Raw genomic sequence first — 25,460 nt, 5'->3', positions numbered from 1 at the left:
TGTCACTATATCCTATATGAATGAAAACTGATTGCGCATGCACTAAAGGCAAATGAATTATTTCATTATATGATTTTGTGTTAATTAGACATATTTAAACGATCAAACACCAATATTTGTTCAAATGATGAATGTCATTTAGGATCCGTCGGCGGTGCAGCATCTTTAACCCTACAGTACAAGACCCTTTATCTTTGATCCTCGAAATCTCCTATAGTGTAAACATGCATGGTCATAGTTAAATAAGAAGGAGCTGATCATGAGGAAAAGGCAACTGGAATTAATATTGGAACCAGCATATATATAATTCAGACTGTTACAGATTAATTTATACATGCAAGTAGATCTACATGTTTACACTCTGTTTTAGTATAATTATGACATTGTATTTGTCATATGTGTTAATTTGATTGCCTGATCATTATTGTAGCTTGACATGCAAGAAATCATTGTACCTATAGATAAATGATATAGTTTTGAGTATTGAGCTATAAATGTATCTCTCCCTGATAGTATAATGACCTGGATACTAATTAACAACTATTTCTTTGTTTTCTATAAACACTATTATTGTATTTCCAGATGATACATCTGCCTTTTATATGCTGATGTCAATGGTAATCGCTAATCAGTACAGGTTAGTATAATGCTGCTTCATAATAATTGTTATATCATACCATTAAGCTTTATATACATGTATAATGTATATATTACTGTATTCGGCGTAATTAGCACCCCTCACCCTATAAGCGCCCCTCCCCTTTTCTGGAGGAGAGTTGAAGTTGTATAAACGCCCCAATCTCCTGGATTTAACAATTAATGTTTAACAAAATGTGATGCCTTTAAGATCAACATTGTATCCCATATTACATGAACTTTTGAGTCTTTTACGTCTTTTTTGTTTTACAAAACAAAATAATGCGTCTCCAAGAATAAAAGGGATGTGCATACTGTAACAGATTAATGCACCATATGCATGAGTACAGAAAGATTTAAGATATGGGTGATTTATATCCGTACACAACTTCCATTTTTGCTCATTAAATAGTGCCCTGGGTGCTAATTATGGCACATACGGTACATGTATATAATTGCATTATGCCCTAAATCATGGTTCTCCATTTAATGGAGAACATTAGTGTTTGTTATGCCTGAAATTCAGCTACAATAGATATACATGGTCCTGAATTTAGTAAATGTCTTGAAAACATATAAACCATGATAATAGACTTCAGTTTTCTGTATGAACTTTGTTCTAATGTATTGTTTCACTAATGTATTGCTTCACTAATGTATTGTTTCAGATCAGTGTCAGATTTACTTGGTGATTCGAAATACAATGTGAACTATCACCATGGGAGAGCCAATAGAAACCTCCTCCACATTGCAGCCAAGTAAGTGTAACAGCCATGGCCGACCCACACACCAGTATTACAATGCAAACACAAAGTATCCCTGAATGACTTCTTATTGTCTCTCGAGCCCCTTTTAACCCCTAACAAAACACATTTGAGATCTTCTAATTCAAAGACTTTAACAGTTCATTATAAATTTCTGGGGTGAGTTGGTTAAATAGGGAACATTAATTTGGAGAGTTTTTGATTTGTCACTCGATCTGCTGTCCCTGCACTAAAATATAAACTAAAACATGTACATGTAATCATGTATTTCATGCTTATATAAATATTTTGATTGCTGTCTTTCCAGACTTGATTTTGCTTAGAAGCAATTGGCTCATAGATTCATGCAGGAATGTTTGTCATTCTTTCAACCATTTCTATACTATATATATTTCAACTAAAGCATTTTCAAAACTGTTCAATTTCCTAAACATAAATTATATTGTGTTCAAAATCCACACATTATTTTACAGAGTTTTTGCCCTTTGATAAAGGCATAAAGTTGGTGTAATTTGTTTTTGATGAAATTGCAGTAACAAATGATAATTAAGCTCTGTAAGATTAAGATTGTAAGCTAAAAAAAACTATGTTACATAGGACTCATATTTTGCAGAGTTATAGCCCCTTGATTCTCATGCATGAAGAGTGATGGCTATAAATCCTACACATTTGGCTTGTTACTACATGTATATGTACTGATAACAAACAAACATATTGTTCTACCCCCTTTTATACTGAGTGCAATATATAAGCAGAAACAGAAACAATGTATCCACATTTATAGACTGACTGTTGCTGTCTTAGTCGGGGGTCAGATCTCGTACCTTTGTCATGGCGCAAATGCTCAAACTCAAGGCCATATGTGAGGCAAGCAAACTGTTGTACAGTATACCTTTAACACTTCATATGCACCATTCCTTTTAAATATAGACTTGTTTACATTTACACCAAGACCGTCATAGAATATATTTTATTTACTTCTGTATAGATAAGAGAGAATTAGAATGATGGTGTGTTTTGAAAGTGAAGATCTTGTTTTTTGTTTGTCTTGACAAGATGAGATAATAAGATGTATATGTAGTATAACCAGTCACAGTGAACCTGTAATTGGATTGTTAATTATTGATGAACCGTTGGTTTCCCACTTACACTAGAACATGCGGCCATTATATTGGGAGGTGTGACGTAGATCGTCAATAATTGATGTGGCTGAACTGGTTGACTGCCCTATAGGCCTATTACCTTTATTTCTGGTTTCTTATCTATAGAAAATGGAGTAAATAACTTTGCTATGACAGTTATTCATATTTAAAACATCTGCCACCAACAAATGATTTACAAAGTAATTATGATTGTTTATAGATAGTTTCTACTTACACTGTACTCTTAATGTGTGTACAGCAGAGAATCATAGTGACATAGTTGTTTACACTTGCAATATATTTACAACTCATACCACTGTTTAGTTGCAATCCTTAAAGATAGAAAGTGTAAACATGCACAGATATGTTTTCCCATAGTGTGTTTATTTGCATATCTATATATATACACATATATTTGGACATCACTTTAAACAACTAGCTGCCAATTGCATCTGTCAACTTTTGATTTGCTTATTCTAATAACAATATCCAGCTGAATTCCCACTCAACAGATTTTAATTCAAAATACAGCAAGATGTGATTTTTGTAGCTGATTAATCTATGATCAATATAGTAATTATAGACATGATGCGACAAAATTAGGTGGGTATATATATATATGTTTTTCTGGATCCAGTTTGTCTGTTTGTTAATCTATTAACACAACATGACCAAAAATGTAACTATCCTAAATGACTGGAGTAATTCAAACAAAACATACGACAGGTAATTTTGATGAAAAAAATCAACAAACACAATAAAATGCAAATTTTCCAATTTTGAAATAAACTGATTGGCATTTAATCTGATCTAGATCTGTACATGTTGAGAAACCAGACAATTTAGCTATACTACACTAGTGCTGTCTAGATCTGTAGATTTGTACATGTTGAGAAACCAGACAATTTAGCTACCTATACTACACTAGTACTGTCTAGATCTAGATCTGTATATGTTGAGAAACCAGACAATTTAGTTATACTACACTGTCTAAATCTAGACCAATGTGAACACCTGTCTGTTTTATCATGGCCTTCTGTATGGCCAGTAACACAATATAATCGTTATCTATTGATCTAATTAACACCATCAATAGGATCTCTCTCCACGATAGTATTCCGTAACGGAAAAAATTGGTTTATGTAATTTCCTAAAATGATAAAAACTAGATACATGCATATCTTTTTCACTAGCAACTTTTGTAACTTCATGTATCCATACAATAAGGTATTACGGATATTGTAATATTTTCCTTTTTGGCGAGGTGATTACCTCGCCATTGTGATCGTGGTTGCAAAATTCTCTTTCAGTCAATTTCCTCAATATGATTGGCTAAGAACTTGCTCGCAGATACTAGCGCTCCTAACGGCAGTGTATTCAACAACTTTGATTTTACCGGGAATTTTAAATAGCCAATTTTGAATATGAAAGTTACTGAAATAAGAGTATCTGTAATGTTGAAATAGGATTAGTAGATTACTGCTTTCATATCCTTACCATATACATTATCCAAATGATCTTAGGTTGGAAAATTTTCACTTGAATTGTTTACAATGTATCTAGACTTTTCGTCCCCGAAAATGTTGTTTACAACGCATGAAGACGTTTCGTCCCGAAAATGCTTCGTTTCGCCCCACGCGTTTAGTCCCTACTAGTGACAATTGTCCCGCAACGGAAAAAATGAAATCAATATTTCACCTCAAACATCAAAATTGTTACAATAATGATTTTTGTTCTTTGAATCATATTAGTGCTGGAGCAAATAAATTTCAGGACGAAATGGAGATTTGTTTATCACGGCTGCGTTATGCCACATGTACGTGTAAATCCACAATGGAAGAAAGACAACTCCAACAAAATTTAGGATAAACTTTGTCTACTGCTCAAATAGCGCGTGACAGACGATGAACATTTTCTAAATGTGGCGTAATCTTCCAACTTACGGCAGTTAATAAGGTATGAATATTTACCACATCCATAATTATCGATAATTTTATAAGCACGTGTATATTAAGCACATTTAGAGGTTGTCACTAAACCATCCTTTAAATACATTTTAGCCTCTTTCATCAAATGTAGGCCTACAGGAGCTTGACGTTCTGATAAAATATATATAATATAGCAGTAAACTACGTAATTAACGAAGTAAATATTTGAACCGAATGACACAAATCATACATAAAATGTTGGTATAACTCAAAGTGAGATTTTTTTGGACTACTACATTTGTAGATCGATGAAAATGCCAATTTCTTTTTCATAATTCTATCGTAGAACGGCACTTAAAAAGCTGTTTCAGTCTACAACAAACATGGAGAAAACTGTTAAATGTTTAGCAATTATCCTGAGATATATTTTATCAACAATCATCAGAGATTAGCAATTAAAACTTACATAAACATACTCCCGACTCTCACTTGCATAGCTGCGATGACGTAGCTCTGAACGACGGACGGAAGATTTCTGACAGATGGTCGTCGTCAGAGCTACGATTCCGTCCCATTGCCCGTAGTGTTGCAAAATATCCAGCGGTGAAAATGTTGCATTTCATGTGTGTCATGTATTTTTTTTAATTAAATTCAACAATATCAAACATTTTTAACATAAGATGATTATTTATTTACCAACCTCCATGTCTAAATTATGTTTTGAAGCACTTTTGAATGGCTCACATCTCCGACACGGCTCACTTGGCCGCCATGATGCTTCTCGTTAGACAGTCTCGCGCTCCAAATATGGCACCTAGTACCATATATGGAATGACCTACAAATTTTCACTACGAAAGAAATAAATGTTACAAAGTTTTTGACATGGACTTTAAACAATCTTTTTTGCTTAATTCTTAATAATACTTACATTTGTTCAGTTTCACCATGTTTATTCTTAGTTTGTTGGCTTTTTAAAACTTTTAAACATATTTTACCTGTTGAGTGTTTCATTTCGTCACGGTTTCCGGTAAGTCAAACATGGCGGCGTATTTGAACAGAATTATACATGTGTTGTGTTTTCCTTGGATTTTACCACTAATAGTTGATGAAAGATTATAATCGAAAGGTTTGTGAATTGAATATTGATCATAGTTGTTAGAACAATACAGTTACATAAGGATAATACCCGAAAAATATGTTTTTATCAATCTCAAAGTGCCCGATGTGGATCACATCGGGGCTTGCAACACTAGCGGCAACGGGGTGGAATTCATACCCTGCCGGGAACGGAGTGGAGGCAGGGTTATGGCAAGCCGTTTTGATATTTAATACATAATAGCTTAAGTTAAAAAGTTATTTAGCTTAAGTTAAAAAGATTTTAGCTTAAGCTAAAAAGATTTCAACTTAAGTTAAAAAAAGTTTTTTTGCATTATCACTTTTTTTCACTTAAGTCAAAAAAATCTTTTTGACTTAAGTTGAAATCTTTTTGACTTAAGCTGAAAAAAGTGATAATGCAAATAAACCTTATTCAACTTAAGCTAAAAAAATCTGGTTGTAGATAAGTAAATCGTATTTCCAATATTCCACCTGCCATCTATGGCAAGCCGTTTTGATATTTAATACATAATAGCTTAAGTTAAAAAGTTATTTAGCTTAAGTTAAAAAGATTTTAGCTTAAGCTAAAAAGATTTCAACTTAAGTTAAAAAAAGTTTTTTTGCATTATCACTTTTTTTCACTTAAGTCAAAAAAAATCTTTTTGACTTAAGTTGAAATCTTTTTGACTTAAGCTGAAAAAAGTGATAATGCAAATAAACCTTATTCAACTTAAGCTAAAAAAATCCGGTTGTAGATAAGTAAATCGTATTTCCAATATTCCACCTGCCATCCCCTTATATTTATAATGGGTTAGGCTAGTCCATTTGTACGTGTTCCCGACAAGCTTGAACAGCCATATTGCATAAAACAAAATGGCCGACAACGTACTATCAGCAATTCAGATAAATATTTGAACGGTATCAAATCAACTACTTCAAGGTAACCCCAACAAGAAATGTTTTCTGCCTAGAAGACATTATAAATATGGCGCCTTCCATTATTTTCACCTTATATATCCACCTTGCTAGTAAGAAAATAAAGGTGCTGGATTTGAATAATGCCTTAGAAATAATTTTTCGTTAAAAAAACCTGGTATATATTAAATAATCTTTTCAGCTTAAGTTAAAAAAACTTTTCAGCTTAAGTTAAATAAACTTTTCAGCTTAAGTTAAAAAACTTTTCTACTTAAGTTAAAAAAACTTTTCAGCTTAAGTTAAATAAACTTTTCAGCTTAAGTTAAAAAACTTTTCTACTTAAGTTAAAAAACTTTTCTACTTAAGTTAAAAAAACTTTTCAGCTTAAGTTAAAAAAAAACTTTTCTACTTAAGTCAAATAAACTTTTCAGCTTAAGTTAAATAAACTTTTCAACTTAAGTTAAAAAAACTTTTCTACTTAAGTTAAAAAAACTTTTCAGCTTAAGTTAAATAAACTTTTCTGCTTAAGTTAAAAAAAACTTTTCAGCTTAAGTTAAATAAACTTTTCTACTTAAGTTAAAAAAATTTTCAGCTTAAGTTAAATAAACTTTTCAGCTTAAGTTAAAAAACTTTTCTACTTAAGTTATAAAAACTTTTCAGCTTAAGTTAAATAAACTTTTCAACTTAAGTTAAAAAACTTTTCTAATTAAGTTTAAAAAAAACTTTTCTACTTCAGATAAAAAAACCTTTTCAGTTTAAGTTAAAATAACTTTTCTAGTAAAACTTTTCAGCTTATTAAGTTAAAAAACTTTTCAGCTTGGTTGTGATTAATTGTAGCTGGTCTGATTTGACTTTTTAACAAAGGCAATTTTTTTTAGATGAGCAACAGGAGAATATGCTAAATGAACATTTGACTTAACAATAACAGAAAAATGCAACGTGCAATGAGTATTCGGCATATAAATATTGGGGGCCACCATCTTGTTAGGCAATTGTCATCGCACCCAAAGCAGTTTCGAAACTGTGACTGACTGTGATTGGCTGTTATGTATGGAGTGTTTTCATTGAATGAGTATATTGGACTAGTCCAAAGGCGATTTCATGGTTGACTTCACATTTTTTGCATGATCACAATTTCGATGGAAGTGCGATCGTTATATTTTTACACTTAAGTTAAAATAAGTGTTAATGCAAAAATGAGAAATCTACCTTAAGACAAATTCTTTTTACATTGTCATAGTGCAGCTATCTTTTCAACTTAAGTTAGAAAAGAGTATTTTGCATTATCACGTTATTTAACTTAAGTTTAAAAGATTTTAGCTTAAGCTGAAAAGATTTCATCTTAAGCTGAAAAGATTTCCACTTAAGTTAAAAAGATTTCAACTTAAGTGAAAAAACTTTGATTATGTAAGTTTTTTTAACTTAAGTTGAAATCTTTTTAACTTAAGTTGAAATCTTTTTAACTTAAGCTAAATAACTTTTTAACTTAAGCTATTATGTATTAAATATCAAAACGGCTTGCCATAGCAGGGTATGATTATTCGTTCTATCACTTGCATTGTGTGATCACTCGAGCGAAACTAATCTCTACCACATGACACAGTCTTACAAATGCACTCACACAAAAGCCTACATGATCACTGTTTTTAGTGCGATTACATCTTTGGGTATGAACAATATATGTTCTTTGATTTTTTTACTCGACAAAATAGACTTTACGCCTTTCATATTCAGCATCCGCCAGTTTTTTAATAACTTATCAACGTGCCAATGCACACCTGCCTATACTTAGTATAGGTTATTGCATGGCTTTCGAGTAACAAGGGATTTATTACACCCGAGCGAAGCGAGGGGGTAATAAGTCCCGAGTGACGAGAAATCATGCAATAACTGACTTACTGCATGCTTCTTAACCTCGAACAAAAAGACAGGCTGATTGAAAAAATACACACCTTTCCATCCCTATACGCCACTCTCCCATTGTTCTCTGTATGATTTACCTGTACCTATTATGCTTGTGAGCACTTTTCAGTATTAAACGTTCTTTGCTCAATGGTTATACATCAGTTTGTCATTGTCCATCGTAAGGAACACAAGGTGTTTTGCCATGTGTAGAGATAAAAGCTTTTATGCAAAATGCTGCATCAAAATGTTTTTAGGAGATATGTACAGTATGAAACAATTTGATTATCATCAAGCTCTGTTTAGCGATTGCAAGAACAATAAGTAAATGAAAAAAGAAATTGTCGGAAACTTTAAATGTAAGTAAATTTTATTTAAAATTAATTCCATATGTGCTTTCAATTGATAAAATGCATATACGTATATTAATACCAAGGCATCATTTGTTGATATAAAGGTTGATGAGGAGTTAAAACTTTTCCTTACAATACGAAGTTGCTTAATTGAAATAATAATTAATGAAGCTTTTTGATGTACATTTAAATAAATGTGATTTTCCTATTGCATTGTAATTTTAAAAATCTTGTCAGCATTGGTTAGTTGGTCTATTGATTAAACTAATCATTAGAACAAAGTGAGTAATGATTATCTCCCCTCTCTTACAGCATTTGTTACCATGGTTGAGTGCACACATATCCAGCCCCTTTCATGGTCAGGTAATAATCCTGATTGGCCATGAATGGGAAATTCAGCCCCTTTCATGGTCAAGTAATCCTGATTGGCCATGAAAGGGGTTATTATTGTGGAGTCAACTGTGGTAACAAGACATTTATTGGCCACACTTTTCCTTTGTGAGAGGTTGGAGGTATGCAGTAATACTTCTTTGTGCACATTATCAGATACATGTACATTATATGATAACTGCTATAATACAATCAATTTATGAAGAACAAAACTCTAAAGAACAGGAGGACTAAAGAACAACGGGAAATAAATTTCAATAATATTTACTCTAAACTGGTATTGATATTTATAAAAAAAAATGTTTAATTATATGATATTAGCCTTTTCAGTAATTACTCTGTTAATACAGTTATTGTTTCCTTATGTTTTACAGAATGTCTACATGCAAGTTAGTATCATTTCAATTGGAACCAGTCCAGGAGAAAAATTGTGTGAACAAAATAAAAGAAATAATGTTCAACTGTGGTAGCTTAATTAATACTGTAATAGTTTTTGATCTGAAAATAATTACTAACATCATGTTCAAATTCCATATTTACATTTGTATAATACATTTAATGTTGTTTAAACATTTTTGATCCAAATAATTACCATCATCATGACATCTTCATTCCATATATACAATACACATAAGTGTTGTGATTTGTGAATTTTACTTTAATATGATTTAAGCATATACTTGGTATTTGTTTATTTTCTATGACATGTACATGCTTGAAACAAAAAGAATAAATAAAATATTAAATTTATAACACTATATGACATTATTTGTTAATATTTTTAGAAAACATATTTAGATTATCGTTAATAATACACTAATCATCATCTTCGGCACAATTTATTCAAAATAAATTAAATGTTAATTTGCATAACACAGGTGGTTTTCCCTCCTTGACGATCAATCTGTTTTCCCTCCTTGACGATCAATCTTCTCTGATCACTCTGAAAGTGGTGATTTTACCTTTTCTGCAATTCTGCAAGATCAGCTTACATATTGTTTATTTACCCTGAACATATACATGCACAGTATGGTACCTTATTTATATCTCCTTTCCTATTTTCAATCTACTTTGATGACTTGGAATCTTATCTGGCGGAAAAAGAATGTTAATTGTCTGACAACTAATGACAAATTATTTATAGATAATATTGAAATGTATCCCAGACTTTTTATCATTTTATATGCCGATGACGATTTGAACAACATTGCATTACATGGAAATTATAACCCAATATCAGAAAGATAAAAGTTGTAATATTCTCAAAACGTAAATTGGTCCAACAACACCAGTTTATGTTATGGGATATATAATTATTTTGATAAGAAGGGTATACATATCTAGGTATATTTTTAACATTAATGGTAGCGTTTTTAAAGAAAAGGAAAAAACTGCAGAACAAACAATTAAATCCGTGTTTGCTATCTTTAAGAAACTAAGGAATGTATCTCTTCCTGTTTATTTTTAACTTAAAATATTTTAGTCACTTGTAATGCCAGTTTTATTATACTCATCAGAAGTATTGGGATTTGAAAATACAAATATTGTAGAAAAATTCATTTGTAATTTCCTCAAGTTAGGAAAGTGTATAAAACAATTCATGGTCTATGGCGAGCTAACAAGATAACCAAGTGATATTGAAATAAAATGTAGAATGATTACTTTTTGGCATAACTACATAACATCAAATAAATTATGAAGTAATATTTATATAAATTAATGTATACTTTACATGAAAATGGACCAGACGTTTTTTAATGTCTGTTAGATGTGTAAGATATTTTATCCAGAGCTAGTTTAAATCATATTTGGATATTATATCAATCAACTTGCTGTTTTACAAAAGAATAATTACAAAAACTTGTTAAAAGTAGACCAATTGACCAATTTATTCAGAAATGGTATGACTGTATTAATAAGTCTTCTAGAGGACTGACATATTCTACATTTAAGACATTTTGGCATAGAAAAATATGCCTCTTGTCTGTCTCTGCTGCAAAACAATACATGTTAACTGATACTGTGTTCCCAGGAACTTGATGAGAATAGCAATTCAGAATGGATATTTTAATTGACATCAAATTATCAAGGAAAAGGTTAAAGATGCTATAAAATCATTTGGCATATAACATCATGGGAAATATTAGAATGGGCTCCCAATAGTTTAGTATGTGTTTCTTATTTAACACCTTGGTGTCCAAGAAATCCTCAAAAGTCCAAACTGGAAGGAACACTAGCAAAATTTATTTCTTATTGTCCAAAAAAAAGTGTTGACTTTAGAAATATATTCCTCCAATCATCGAGACCGAGCCATTTAGTACTTTCAGTACTTTGATTTAGTTTGTTAATCAGGCAGACTTATATATGCATGGTTTTAAATTCTATGCTTTCATCAAGGAGGCCAAAAAGAAGGATTTTATATATTAAATTTAACATGCAACAACTCATTCCAAAAATAACTTATGGTATACATGTTTACATTTATTAGTTTTCTCCAAGATTAAGATCTCATTACACATTTTGTTTGTTACATTGTCTTTGCGTGTAATTTTGCAGTTGTGGGTCATATGAGTGTCTACACTTGTTGCTGAAGAAAGGCGCCGATGTCAACCACAAAGATATGTCAGGATGTACGGCCCTCCATCTGGCTGCCAGGAACGGGTAAATACTTTGTTCAGTTCATTTTTAAAAATCCACAATCAACAAAGTCATGTTCATATATGATCATCTTTGTTACCTAGATACAAAATTATAGCCAAACAACTGAGTGATTTAATATTGTTAGAGAGTCAAAGTTGGTTGTACTATTCATCCCTATTCTTATCACATGGTGAAAAGTGTAGCACATAGCATAGTCAACCAAAATTGTAGTCTTCAATGATGATATCAAAGATTTATTTGTATAAAAAAAAACAATTGTTGTGTATTAAAATTTTTTGATAATTTGACTCTTTTTATTTTAACCAACTTATTGCTGAAAATAATGGCTATGAAACATGATGCAGTTTTACTTCACTAATATGTATATGCCTATAATACAGTAATTAAATAATACTTTATTGATTAAAAAGTTTAATAATTGATTAGGTATTAGATGAGATTTGAAATTTTTCTTCGGATAATTCTGAAAAAAGAAGTCAATGCTGAAATTTTGTTTTTTTGATTTTAGCCAGAGGAAATGTATCATGAAGCTTCTCGAGTACAAAGCAGATGTCAACATTCGTAATAATGAAGGTTTAACTACAGTAAGTATATAGAGAAGCCTAAACAACATTATGGGATAACATTTTAAAATGCTGATCAGGGTTCATAACGATTTATCATAGTTTTACATATCACTTTAAAAGTAAAATGATTATACTGTTGATGGTATACCCCTAACATGATTTCAAAATTGTATGATTTGGCTGACTGTTAATATCATCATAACATTTGTGTATGTTATTGATCTCCAACGGCCTTCATATTTCTGATTTGTGTATTTAGATCCACTGGCTAGCTGTTAACGGCAGGACAGAACTGCTACATGATATCTTCACCTATGTCAAAGATGTGGATGTGGAGGTAAGATTGAGGTCTAACCTTTAATGCTATAAAATCAATTATTGTTTTGCGCTTTATAAATTGTTGGGTTTATATTTTGCAGTTTATTATAAGGAATATATTTGCAAAGGCTAAATTTGGCAGTGTACTGATCCCTGCAATTTGTGAATCTATACAATACTGTTGTTCTAAGCTACACTAATGATATTCTGAATATTTCGCATGTGTTTGATTTTGTAGATTTCACTGAGCCCAGATCATTTAAACAATATTTAGCTCACAAGGGCCGGTGAGCTTATGTCATGGCGCGGCGTCCGTCGTCTGTCGGTCCGTCGTCACTCCGTCAACATTTCCTTTAAAATGCTACTAGAGTTCAGCATGGATTCTAATCAAATTTGGCCAGAAACATCCTTTGGGGAAGGGGAACTGAGTTTTTCTTATAAATTTTGGCTTTGACCCCTCAGGGGTGGGAGGAGTGGGGCTCAATAGGATAAATAGAGGTAAATTCTTTAAATCACTACTTGTCATAAAGTTCTGCATGGATTCTAACTAAATTTGGCCAGAAACGTCCTTTTGGGAAAGGAAACAGAGTTTGTATAAATTTTGGCTCTGACCCCCAAGGGGAAGGAGGGGCAGGGCCCAATAGGGGAAATAGAAGTAAATTCATTATATCGGTATTAGTCATATGGTTCTACATAGATTGTACCCAAATTTGGTCTGAAACATCCTTCGGGGAAGGCGAATAGAGTTTGTATAAATGATGGCTCTGACCCCCAGGGGGCAGGAGGGACAAGGTCCAATAGGGGAAATAGAGGTAAATTCCTTCAGAAAAGAAAAAATGAACCTGTATTCAGAACATAACTTGGCATTACAAACCAAGTGAGTGATAGGGGCCCTCTGAGCCACTTGTTTAAACAGTGAAGGGGCAACAGTCTGCTTATATTAATGGGACCAAATTTGGGTTAACAGTTCACAAATTTATTGCAGAGTAAGTCATTAATCAATTTGCAAAAGACATCAGATGGTGAAGCTTACACATTTTTCATAGCTTCAGTCTGCATTTAACTTGAGGTAAATGAAAGTAAGGCTTCAAGAAGCTGTGGGGTGCTATTAGGGACATGGGGTCTTGTTGGGTTAAAAATGGTATATGTAACTGTATAAGCTACATATTCACAAGCACCAGTCAATAATATTTGGATTTTCACCTACAGGATGCCCAAGGCCAGACTGCTCTACATGTGGCCTGTCAAAATGGACACAAATCTGTAAGTATTGTAGACACACATTGGAGCTTAATATAAAAAATTTGGTTGCTTATAAATGGTGGTAGGATGGCGTAGTGTTGAAAAAAATAGCCATTTGCTTTGGATGTGACTCCCTAAGGGATGTGAGATGACTCGAGATTAGCTACAATGACCATGTGGAGATTTCATGTATCCATATCTTCATCCCCCTTCCCAGCAAATGTATTGTTGTTACATACATTTACCTTGTCCTGTAGTGTCCCTGTGATTGATTAGTCGGTAAATAAATACAAGTGAATACAGGAGATACCAAAATGACTTGGGTAAACTATAATTTAACATGGATTAGACCCTTTAACTTACCATGGATTAGACCCACCCTCTGGTTATTCGGTCACATAACAAAAATGATGTCAATATATAACGCCACAATCACCACGATAAAGGTAGGATTGAATGACTGCAAATCATGGTTCACTCATGACATTTGGGTATCTTGACATTGATAGTGAAGAAAACTGTGATGACATTTCACTGAGAAAATGTTTATGTATTTTCTCCTGTATCCATTTATGTATTTTCTCCTATATCTATTTATGTATTTTCTCCTATATCCATTTATGTATTTTCTCCTATACCCATTTATGTATTTTCTCCTATATCCATTTATGCATTTTCTCCTATATTCATTTACGTATTTCTCCTATATCCATTTATGTATTTTCTCCTATATCCATTTACGAATTTTCTCCTATATTCATTTATGTATTTTCTCCTTTTATCTATTTATGTATTTTCTCCTATATCCATTTATGTATTTTCTCCTATATCTATTTACGTATTTTCTCCTATATCCATTTATATATTATCTCCTATATCCACAGACTGTGCTTTGCCTACTGGATCATGGTGCTGACGTAAACAGACCAAATCACTATGGCTGGATGCCATTACACTTTGCTTGCAGGTAAGATTAGTGTAAAATATCATGAACTTATTACACATATTGGAGGCATCTTATAGGAACATTGACAGGATTGAAAAACACTATGTTATAACCATGATTTTGTTGTAAGCATGTTTGTTATAAACATGTTTTACTGAATTACTTCTATGTCATATTGGGAATGGTTTTATAACTTTGCTGTTTCAGCCATGGACAACATGACACAGCTAACATCTTGTTGAATAAAGGAGCCAGGTTTGTTCCTAACAGATCTAACAAGACCCCAATGGATCTTAGTGTAGAGGTAGGTCTTGTTCCATTACAAAATAGGAACAAAAGAAATTGTTTGTTTTTGGTGTTCCTGGTCTCTTCATCTTTATTAGCCCACCATCATCAGATGGTGGGCTATTCAAATCGCTTTTTGTCCGTGGTCCGTCCGTCCTTCCGTCCGTCCTTCCGTCCGTCCGTCCGTTAACAATTCTTGTTATCGCTATTTCTCAGAAAGCACTGAAGGGATCTTTCTCAAATTTCATATGTAGGTTCCCCTAGGGCCCTAGTTGTGCATATTGCATTTTGGGACCAATTGGTTAACAAGATGGCCGCCAGGCAGCCATCTTGGATTTTGATACTTAAAGTTTGTTATCGCTATTTCTCAGAAAGTACTGAAGAGATCTTTCTCAAATTTCATATGTAGGTTCCCCTAGGGCCCTAGTTGTGCATATTGCATTTTGGGACCAATCGGTTAACAAGATGGCCGCCAGGCAGCCATCTTGGATTTTGATACTTAAAGTTTGTTATCGCTATTTCTCAGAAAGTACTGAAGGGATCTTTCTCAAATTTCATATGTAGGTTCCCCTAGGGCCCTAGTTGTGCATATTGCATTTTGGGACCAATCGGTTAACAAGATGGCCGCCAGGCAGCCATCTTGGATTTTAATACTTAAAGTTTGTTATCGCTATTTCTCAGAAAGTACTAAAGGGATCTTTCTCAAATTTCATATGTAGGTTCCCCTAGGGCCCTAGTTGTGCATATTGCATTTTGGGACCAATCGGTTAACAAGATGGCCGCCAGGCAGCCATCTTGGATTTTAATACTTAAAGTTTGTTATCGCTATTTCTCAGAAAGTACTGAAGGGATCTTTCTCAAATTTCATATGTAGGTTCCCCTAGGGCCCTAGTTGTGCATAATGCGTTTTTGGATCGATCGGTCAACAAAATGGCCACCAGGCAGCCATCTTGGATTTTGATAGTTAAAGATTAATATCGCTATTTCTCACAAAGTACTGAAGGGATCTTTCTCATATTTCATATGTAGGTTTCCCTAGGGCTCTTGTTGTGCATAATGCGTTTTTGGATCGATCGGTCAACAAAATGGCCGCCAGGCTGCCATCTTGGAATTTGATAGTTAAAGTTTGTTATCGCTATTTCTCACAAAGTACTGAAGGGATCTTTCTCATATTTCATATGTAGGTTTCCCTAGGGCTCTTGTTGTGCATAATGCGTTTTTGGATCGATCGGTCAACAAAATGGCCGCCAGGCTGCCATCTTGGAATTTGATAGTTAAAGTTTGTTATCACTATTTCTCAGAAAGTATTGAATGAATCTGTCTCAAATTTCATATATAGGTTCCTCTATGGCCCTAGTTGTGCATATTTCGATTTGGGACCGATCGATTTACAAGATGGCCGCCAAGGAGCCATCTTGGATTTTGATAGTTGAAGTTTGTTACTGCTATTTCTCAGAAAGTACTGAAGCGATCTGTCTCAAATTTTATATGTAGTATGTTTGCAAAAGTTTGAAAAGCAGAGAAAAGATCCCTCTTTCCATTGTCAGACATAGATCATTCTTTGGTGGGCGCCAAGATCCCTCTGGGATCTCTTGTATTTCAATAGTAAGTAACATGACATTATGTAAACATTTTTTTCTCTGCAAGTTAGTGGTTAAAGTTTGGACAAGTGGATTTAGTTGTCGGACAAGTGGATTTTTAGCCCACCATCATCAGATGGTGGGCTATTCAAATCGCCTTTCGTCCGTGGTCCGTCGTCCGTCCGTCCGTCCTCCGTCCGTCCGTCCGTCCCGTCCGTCCGTCCGTCCGTCCGTCCGTTAACAATTCTTGTTACCGCTATTTCTCTAAAAGTACTGAAGGGATCTTTCTCAAATTTCATATGTAGGTTCCCCTAGGACCCTAGTTGTGCATATTGTATTTTGGGACTGATTGGTCAACAAGATGGCCGCCAGGCAGCCATCTTGGATTTTGATAGTTAAAGTTTGTTACCGCTATTTCTCAGAAAGTACTGAAGGGATCTTTCTCAAATTTCATATGTAGGTTCCCCTAGGACCCTAGTTGTGCATATTGCATTTTGGGACTGATCGGTCAACAAGATGGCCGACCAGCCGCCATCTTGGATTTTGATAGTTAAAGTTTGTTACGGCTAATTCTCAGAAAGTACTGAAGGGATCTTTCTCAAATTTCATATGTAGGTTCCCCTAGGACCCTAGTTGTGCATATTGTATTTTGGGACTGATCGGTCAACAAGATGGCCGCCAGGCAGCCATCTTGGATTTTGATAGTTAAAGTTTGTTACCGCTATTTCTCATAAAGTATTGAAGTGATCTTTCTCAAATTTCATATGTAGGTTCCCGTAGGACCCTAGTTGTGCATATTGCATTTTGGGACTGATCGGTCAACAAGATGGCCGACCAGCCGCCATCTTGGATTTTGATAGTTAAAGTTTGTTACCGCTAATTCTCAGAGAGTACTGAAGGGATCTTTCTCAAATTTCATATGTAGGTTCCCCTAGGACCCAGTTGTGCATATTGCATTTTGGGACTGATCGGTCAACAAGATGGCCGACCGGTGGCCATCTTGGATTTTGATAGTTTAAGTTTGTTACCGCTATTTCTCAGAAAGTATTGAAGGGATTGTTCTCAAATTTCATATGTAGGTTCCCCTAGGACCCTAGTAGTGCATATTGCATTTTGGGACTGATCAGTCAACAAGATGGCCGCCAGGTAGCCATCTTGGATTTTGATAGTTAAAGTTTGTTACCGCTATTTCTCAGAAAGCACTGAAGGGATCTTTCTCAAATTTCATATGTAGGTTCCCCTAGGACCCCAGTTGTGCATATTGCATTTTGGGACTGATCGGTCAACAAAATGGCCAACCGGTAGCCATCTTGGATTTTGATAGTTAAAGTTTGTTACCGCTATTTCTCAGAAAGCACTGAAGGGATCTTTCTCAAATTTCATATGTAGGTTTCCCTAGGACCCCAGTTGTGCATATTGCATTTTGGGACTGATCAGTCAACAAGATGGCCGCCAGGTAGCCATCTTGGATTTTGATAGTTAAAGTTTGTTACCGCTATTTCTCAGAAAGCACTGAAGGGATCTTTCTCAAATTTCATATGTAGGTTCCCCTAGGACCCCAGTTGTGCATATTGCATTTTGGGACTGATCGGTCAACAAAATGGCCAACCGGTAGCCATCTTGGATTTTGATAGTTAAAGTTTGTTACCGCTATTTCTCAGAAAGTATTGAAGGGATTGTTCTCAAATATCATTTGTAGGTTCCTCTAGGACCCTAGTTCTGCCTATTGCATTTTGCGACCACCATCTTGGATTTTGATAGTTTAAAGTTTGAAAAGCAGAAAAAAAGAAGTGTAAGTTTGAAAAGTAGAGAAAAGATCCCTCTTTCATTTGTCAGACATAGATTAATCTTTGGTGGGCGCCAAGATCCCTCTGGGATCTCTTGTTTTAACTGAATATAGGTAGTCACACTGGACAGGTGGTTAAGCTGTTCAGATGTAATACCACTAGCCCTCCATATCTGGGGCAATGTTCGCAATTTGTCATGTCATTGTGGGGCAGTTGCTAGGTACTGACTGTAGGTCAGTAGTTTTTCTGTGGGTGCTTCATATCTAACTGGCACTTCCTTTAATAACCCTGGCTGTTGATAGGGTGTTAAACAAATTAAACCAGTAAAACCATGATTTAGATATTCAGTACATGTACAGTAATTGGTTTGGGTAGTGAAAGTGGTGATGCCTTTTATAATTGAGCAGGGGTGACTTTGTAATATTTTCGAATCACATTCTAATTATATATAATTGTGCTTTTCTCCTGTAGAACTGATCACCAAAGCTTTAAGATTGAGTCAAAAAGTTGATTATATTTAATGTTGTTTGTATATCTGTTGTAGGGAGGTTATAGTGAGACATGTTGTATATTACTACAACACATGCCTAAACTTTTTGATCAGCTGATTGGTATGGTCAGGAGGGAGACGTTAAAAGAATCATTGGTATATATAACTGTAAATTTTCTTTTTGTTAATCTCCTTATTTTGTATGATCTGTAATTTATATAAATTTCATTATCTGAGCTTAAAATACCTGTTATATTTTGATTATTTAATTTTTTTTTTTTTTTTTTTCAATTCAATTTTATTATGATCACCAGTGCTGAAAAAACCATGCCAAACTATACTGCACAAGCTTGATCTCAGAAGATTATTTTAAAAACAATACCAACTTTTTGGAGTGTTTCAGGTATGAATAACCTGTGTTGATATTCCTTCTTTATTTTTCAGTATACAAAGGTCCTGTTACATCTTATAGAGAAAAACAGGAATATGGGTGTTAAAGTGTTGGTCCAGCTGGCAGAGGAAGCTTCAAATATAGGTCACAACCTCCTCAGGTAAAAATATAGGTCACAACCTCCTCTGGTAATAATATAGGTCACAACCTCCTTACGTAAAAATGATAGGTCTTCTCAGATAAAAATAATGTCACAAACTCCTTGGGTAAAAATAAAATTAATCTCCTCAGGTAAAAATATAGGTCACATCCTCCTCAGTTAATTTATAAACAATTATCAATGTTTCATATTTAGTCTATACATTTGTAAATGTGTATTAATGTTTTCTGTATAGTGTTTCAAGCAACTTGGAGACCCAAGTATCTAGCCTGCTGCGATGTGTGAAGACCCTGTGTACTCTGTATAGATCTATATCAGGTACCTCCAGCTCACCTCAATCTTCCGCTATCAATGGAGTAGCGCCACTATCACCCAAAACTACACAAATCTTCAAGGTAGGCTATCACCCAAAACTACACAAATCTTCAAGGTATGCTATCACCCAAAACTACACAAATCTTCAAGGTATGCTATCACCCAAAACTACACAAATCTTCAAGGTATGCTATTACCCAAAACTACTCAAATCTTCAAGGTACACTATCACCCAAAACTACACAAATCTTCAAGGTATGCTATCACCCACAACTACACAAATCTTAATGGTATGCTATCACCCAAAACTACCCAATCTTCAAGGTATGCTATCACCCAAAACTACACAAATCTTCAAGGTATGCTATTACCCAAAACTACACAAATCTTCAAGGTTCGCTATCACCCAAAACTACTCAAATCTTCAAGGTAGGCTATCACCCAAAACTACTCAAATCTTCAAGGTATGCTATTACCCAAAACTACTCAAATCTTCAAGGTAGGCTATCACCCAAAACTACTCAAATCTTCAAGGTATCCTCAACACTCGTATAAACAAGATATTAAAATGTATTGATGTTGAAATGAGTTATTCTATTATTTTCTATTAACGGCTTGCATTTTTATGAGGTTTATTTTCATATTGATTCACAAGAAAAATTGCGAATGTAAATAATTCATGATAATTTATGAATAAGAACTGGAGTTTTCTTCTGATATACTGTAGCAAAATTATGGACTCATGTATATGTACAGTTTTGAAACACACTATTCATGAAAGCATAGTGATTTATGGTAACATGTTTTTTTAAATGAATTATGTTATATCATCAGACTATTTCTGTTCTGTTTCAGCCACTGGACATGCTCTGGCAGCTGCTTGATGATTGGCTAAATCTGCTCAAGATGGAATTTGAAAGAAATCCAGAAAATTTCAAAAAAGAAATATCATTTGGAAATCTGCATTCCCTTGTCAAAGGTTGTCCAGATGACTCCTGTAACACAGACACAGAGCGAGATGATTCTGTAAAGGAAACAAAGACTTTAAATGGTGATTCTGTGGAGAAAGTAGAAACAGAGACTGAAGTAAAAACAGAGAGGAAAGAACCAGCAAGTATGGGAGCGAGTGTGGAATGGGAGATAACTCCTACAGAAGGGGAGACAACCCATCACAAAGTAGTTGCTGCAAAGTTCACATTAGCAGATATGGAAGAGCAGCTTTTAAAACGTCTGAGTCTTGAGCAGGCAGATCAAGATGTGGTGGGAGTTACCCTGCCCAGGATCTGTGGGGTAGTGCAGGCCTTTTACATGTGTTGTTCATGTCAAGTGCAGCAACAGTAAGTCACTGCATTGTTAAAGAAAATTGTTGACAAAAGATGAATATCCTATTTTTTTGTCAATGAAATTTTTCCTAAAATATCATCCCTGTAATAATTTCTAGCTATATAATACATGTTTATGTTACTCAACAATTCATTTCTGAATGGACTGAACCTTTTTCCCCCAAAGCAGCTGAAATAATGAGTTATTTTTATCCTAAATCACATTTAATTATGTTGTACTTCTGAAGAATTTTCGGTCAAAACGTTTTTGTTAATAACTACAGTACTGTCTCTTTACTTCAGAATGACGTCACCAAGGTTTATAGAATTTGTTTGGCGCCATAATCATGTACTAAAGGCTTTAGTTAGCAGGTATGTATCAACATTTTTTTCCCTTTTATTAGCTCACCTGGTCCGAAGGACCAAGGTGAGCTTATGCCATACCGTGGCGTCCGGCGTCCGTCCGTCCGTCGTCCGTCGTCCGTCGTCCGTCGTCCGTCCGTCCGTCCGTCCGTCAACAATCGACTTCTTCTCCATAACCGCTGGTCGGATTTCAACAAAATTTGACTGGTAGCATCCTTATGGGCTACTAACTGAAAATTGTACAAATGATGGGGCTGACCCCCCAGGGGCCTGAGAGGCGGGGCCAAAAGGGGTCAATTTGGCTATTTCCATATAAACGACTTCTTCTCTGAAACCAAGCATGGGATAGCACCCATAATGCAATGGTAGCATCCTTATAGGGTGGGGATTCAAAATTGTACAAATGATGGGGCTGACCCCCCGGGGGCCTGAGGGGCGGGGTCAAATGGGGTCAATTTGGCTATTTCCATATAAACGACTTCTTCTCTGAAACCAAGCATGGGATAGCACCCATAATGCAATGGTAGCATCCTTATAGGGTGGGGATTCAAAATTGTACAAATGATGGGGCTGACCCCCCGGGGGCCTGAGGGGCGGGGTCAAATGGGGTCAATTTGGCTATTTCCATATAAACGACTTCTTCTCTGAAACTAAGCATGAGATAGCACTCATAATGCAATGGTAGTATCGTTATAGGGTAGGGATTAAAAATTGTACAAATGATGTGGCTGACCCCCCGGGGGCCTGAGGGGCGGGGTCAAATGGGGTCAATTTGGCTATTTCCATATAAACGACTTCTTCTCTGAAACCAAGCATTGGATAGCACCCATAATGCAATGGTAGCATCCTTATAGGGTGGGGATTCAAAATTGTACAAATGATGGGGCTGACCCCCCGGGGGCCTGAGGGGCGGTGTCAAATGGGGTCAATTTGGCTATTTCCATATAAACGACTTCTTCTCTGAAACTAAGCATGAGATAGCACTCATAATGCAATGGTAGTATCTTTATAGGTTGGGGATTCAAAATTGTACAAATGATGTGGGCTGACCCCCGGGGGGCCTGAGGGGAGGGGTCGAAAGTGGCCAATTTGGCTATTTCCATATAAACGACTTCTTCTCTGAAACTAAGCACGGTATAGCACCCATAATACAATGGTAGTATCCTTATAGTGTGGGGATTCAAAATTGTGCAAATGATAGGGCTAACCCCCCGGGGGCCTGAGGGGCGGGGTCAAAAGTGGTCAATTTCCATATAAATGACTTTTTCTCTACAACTTAACATGGGATTACGCTCATAATGCAATGGTTACATCCTTATAGGGTTTGGATTCAAAATTTTGCAAATGATGGGGCTGACCCCCCCGGGGGCCTGAAGGGTGGGGTCAAAAGGGGTCAATTTAGCTATTTCCATATAAACGACTTCTTCTCTGCAACTAAGAATGGAAGAGCACTTATAATGCAATGGTAGCATCCTTATAGGGTTGGGATTTGAAATTGTACAAATGATAGGGCTGACCCCCGGGGCATTAGACGGCAATAGATGCGAGGTCAAAAGGTCAATTAGGCTACTATTTTCATATAAATTACTTTGTCTCTGAACCTATGTATTGGATAGCATATTTGTATGGTATCAATAGCATCATTGTATGGTTGTGATTCAAAATTAAACTTTGGGAGTCAATTTGCTTATTTTTCTAATTGTCAGAGTCTTGTGATAATTACTAACAAAAAACCAGGTGAGCGATACAGGCCCTCTGGGCCTCTTGTTTAATATTTTTTATTTTCCAAACACATACATGATCAACATTTACAACAGTTAAATTTTGGGTTGAATGTTGGTATTATTATCATCCTTGCAACAAAATTTGCCAGGCTAGAAAGAAACACCATTATCAGCCACAGATGCTCACCTATCCATGCCTCTACCAAATCTTACAATAACCCATCTCAAAGTAATGATAAAATGGTATGGGTGAACTAGATAATTACCTTTAGTTATTGACATAAATCTAGACTAAGTCCTTATTGAATAAGCTCTCTCAAATTTATATTTTGTTGACTTTGTTATCCAGAAATCCAAAAGTGATATTTGACCACTTTCATTTTCTACTTGAATGCCCAGAACTGATGTCCCAGTTTCTGCCAATTATCAAATCTCAGGTAAGTCACATTAAAAAAATAATTGCAGATGCCAGGTGGTGACACAATACTATATGGTTGGTCGTTTGATAATAAAATAATGTGGGTCAAAATTTTCATTGTATTAAATATAAAAGAGAAAGATTAAAATTCATGAAAGTGGATTTGATTTTTTTCACAATCAACCTATAGGAATATATACCTACATATAATGTACCAGGTATATCTATAATTTCTCATAAATTTCGCAGAGCATAACAATGTGCCACAAAATTGCATTAACTTGGCTGGTGAAGAACTATGGAAAAAATTATTGTAATTTAAATTCTCAGTAGAAGCAAAATCATTTTTTATCTCACCTGGCCCGAAGGGCCGGTGAGCTTATGTCATGGCGAGTCGTCCGTCCGGCAACATTTCCTCTAAATCGCTACTAGTCATAGAGTTCTGCATGAATTGTTACCAAATTTGGCCACAAACATCCCTGGGGGAAGGGGAACAGAACTTGTATAAATTTTGGCTCTGACCCCCCGGGGGCAGGAGGGGCGGGGCCCAATAAGGAAAATAAAGGTAAATCCTATAAATCGCTACTTGTCCTAGAGTTCTGCATGAATTGTAACCAAATTTGGCCACAAACATCCTTGGGGGAAGGGGAACAGAACTTGTATAAATTTTGGCTCTGACCCCTTGGGGGCAGGAGGGGCGGGGCCCAATAGGGGAAATAGAGGTAAATCCTATAAAACGCTACTTGTCCTAGAGTTCTGCATGGATTGTAACCAAATTTGGCCACAAACATCCTTTAGGGAAGGGGGAAAGAACTTGTATAAGTTTTGGCTCTGACCCCCTGGGGGCAGGAGGGGCGGGCCCAATAGGGGAAATAGAGGTAAATCCTATAAAACGCTACTTGTCCTAGAGTTCTGCATGGATTGTAACCAAATTTGGCCACAAACATCCTTGGGGGAAGGGGGAAAGAACTTGTATAAGTTTTGGCTCTGACCCCCCGGGGGCAGGAGAGGGCGGGGCCCAATAGAGGAAATAGAGGTAAATCCTATAAATCGCTACTTGTCCTACATTCTGCATGGATGACCCTGGCTGTTAATAGGACGTAAAAATAAACAAAACAAAACAGGATTGTAACCAAATTTGGCCACAAACATCCTTGGGGGAAGGGGGAAAGAACTTGTAAAAATTTTGGCTCTGACCCCCTGGAGGCAGGAGGGGCGGGGCCCAATAGGGAAATAAGAGGTAAATATTCAAATTCCTTCGGAAAAGAAACAATGAACCTGTATTCAAAACATGACTTGACATTACAAACCAGGTGAGCGATACAGGCCCTCTGGGCCTCTTGTTTATAAGAAGTATGATTTAATAAATTGTCATTAATATTATAATTTTAATGATCTGGACATAGCAGCAATTTTGATTTCCAGCCGTTTGAGACAAGGCGACGATGGTTTTACGAGAATTTGGGTACTACCCCTGATGAGAACGGACTGATACACTCTACACTAAACCAGGAAGACATACTGGTGGTCGACAGAGGTATGAACTTTGTGTCAGAAGTCAGCTGTACAGCTGACTATTAAGTAGAACCCATGCTATCTTTTGTAAGAGAAGTAGGTTGGTGTGACGTGTGTGTAATATACAGTCTCTTCACTCAGCTAACGGAGCATGTCCTTTGGCTCTGTCAGTAGAGCCATAGTTTTTCATACCAGAGACCCTGGTTCGAATCGTGGTTGTGGCACTCTACAGGAATATTTTCCTGTTTTTC

General features: G+C 35.4%; 1 protein-coding gene across 3 annotated transcripts in view; it reads left to right on the top strand.

Moving 5' to 3' along the window:
• Positions 1–25,460, top strand: part of LOC138325225 (E3 ubiquitin-protein ligase HACE1-like) — a 41,932-nt gene that overhangs the window by 3,753 nt on the left and 12,719 nt on the right. For 2 of the 3 annotated variants that reach the window (XR_011208749.1, XM_069270727.1), the window contains exons 2-16: positions 583–637; positions 1,305–1,394; positions 11,683–11,787; positions 12,296–12,371; positions 12,613–12,690; positions 13,881–13,934; positions 14,798–14,880; positions 15,067–15,163; positions 19,056–19,169; positions 19,446–19,552; positions 19,788–19,947; positions 20,723–21,204; positions 21,493–21,561; positions 23,626–23,713; positions 25,120–25,231. Coding sequence is in view for 2 of the 3 variants with exons in the window: in XM_069270727.1 (XP_069126828.1) it covers positions 583–637; positions 1,305–1,394; positions 11,683–11,787; positions 12,296–12,371; positions 12,613–12,690; positions 13,881–13,934; positions 14,798–14,880; positions 15,067–15,163; positions 19,056–19,169; positions 19,446–19,552; positions 19,788–19,947; positions 20,723–21,204; positions 21,493–21,561; positions 23,626–23,713; positions 25,120–25,231 (1,770 nt within the window). In the remaining variant the exon portion in view is untranslated. The remainder of the gene's footprint in view (positions 1–582; positions 638–1,304; positions 1,395–11,682; positions 11,788–12,295; positions 12,372–12,612; positions 12,691–13,880; positions 13,935–14,797; positions 14,881–15,066; positions 15,164–19,055; positions 19,170–19,445; positions 19,553–19,787; positions 19,948–20,722; positions 21,205–21,492; positions 21,562–23,625; positions 23,714–25,119; positions 25,232–25,460) is intronic. The other variant, XM_069270741.1, reaches the window with a different exon arrangement.

This window comes from Argopecten irradians, chromosome 1 (genome assembly GCF_041381155.1).
Source record: "Argopecten irradians isolate NY chromosome 1, Ai_NY, whole genome shotgun sequence".
Lineage (NCBI taxonomy): Eukaryota > Metazoa > Mollusca > Bivalvia > Pectinida > Pectinidae > Argopecten > Argopecten irradians.
The sequence above is the reverse complement of the archived record's forward strand: the minus strand, read 5'-3'. Positions and strand labels throughout refer to the sequence as shown.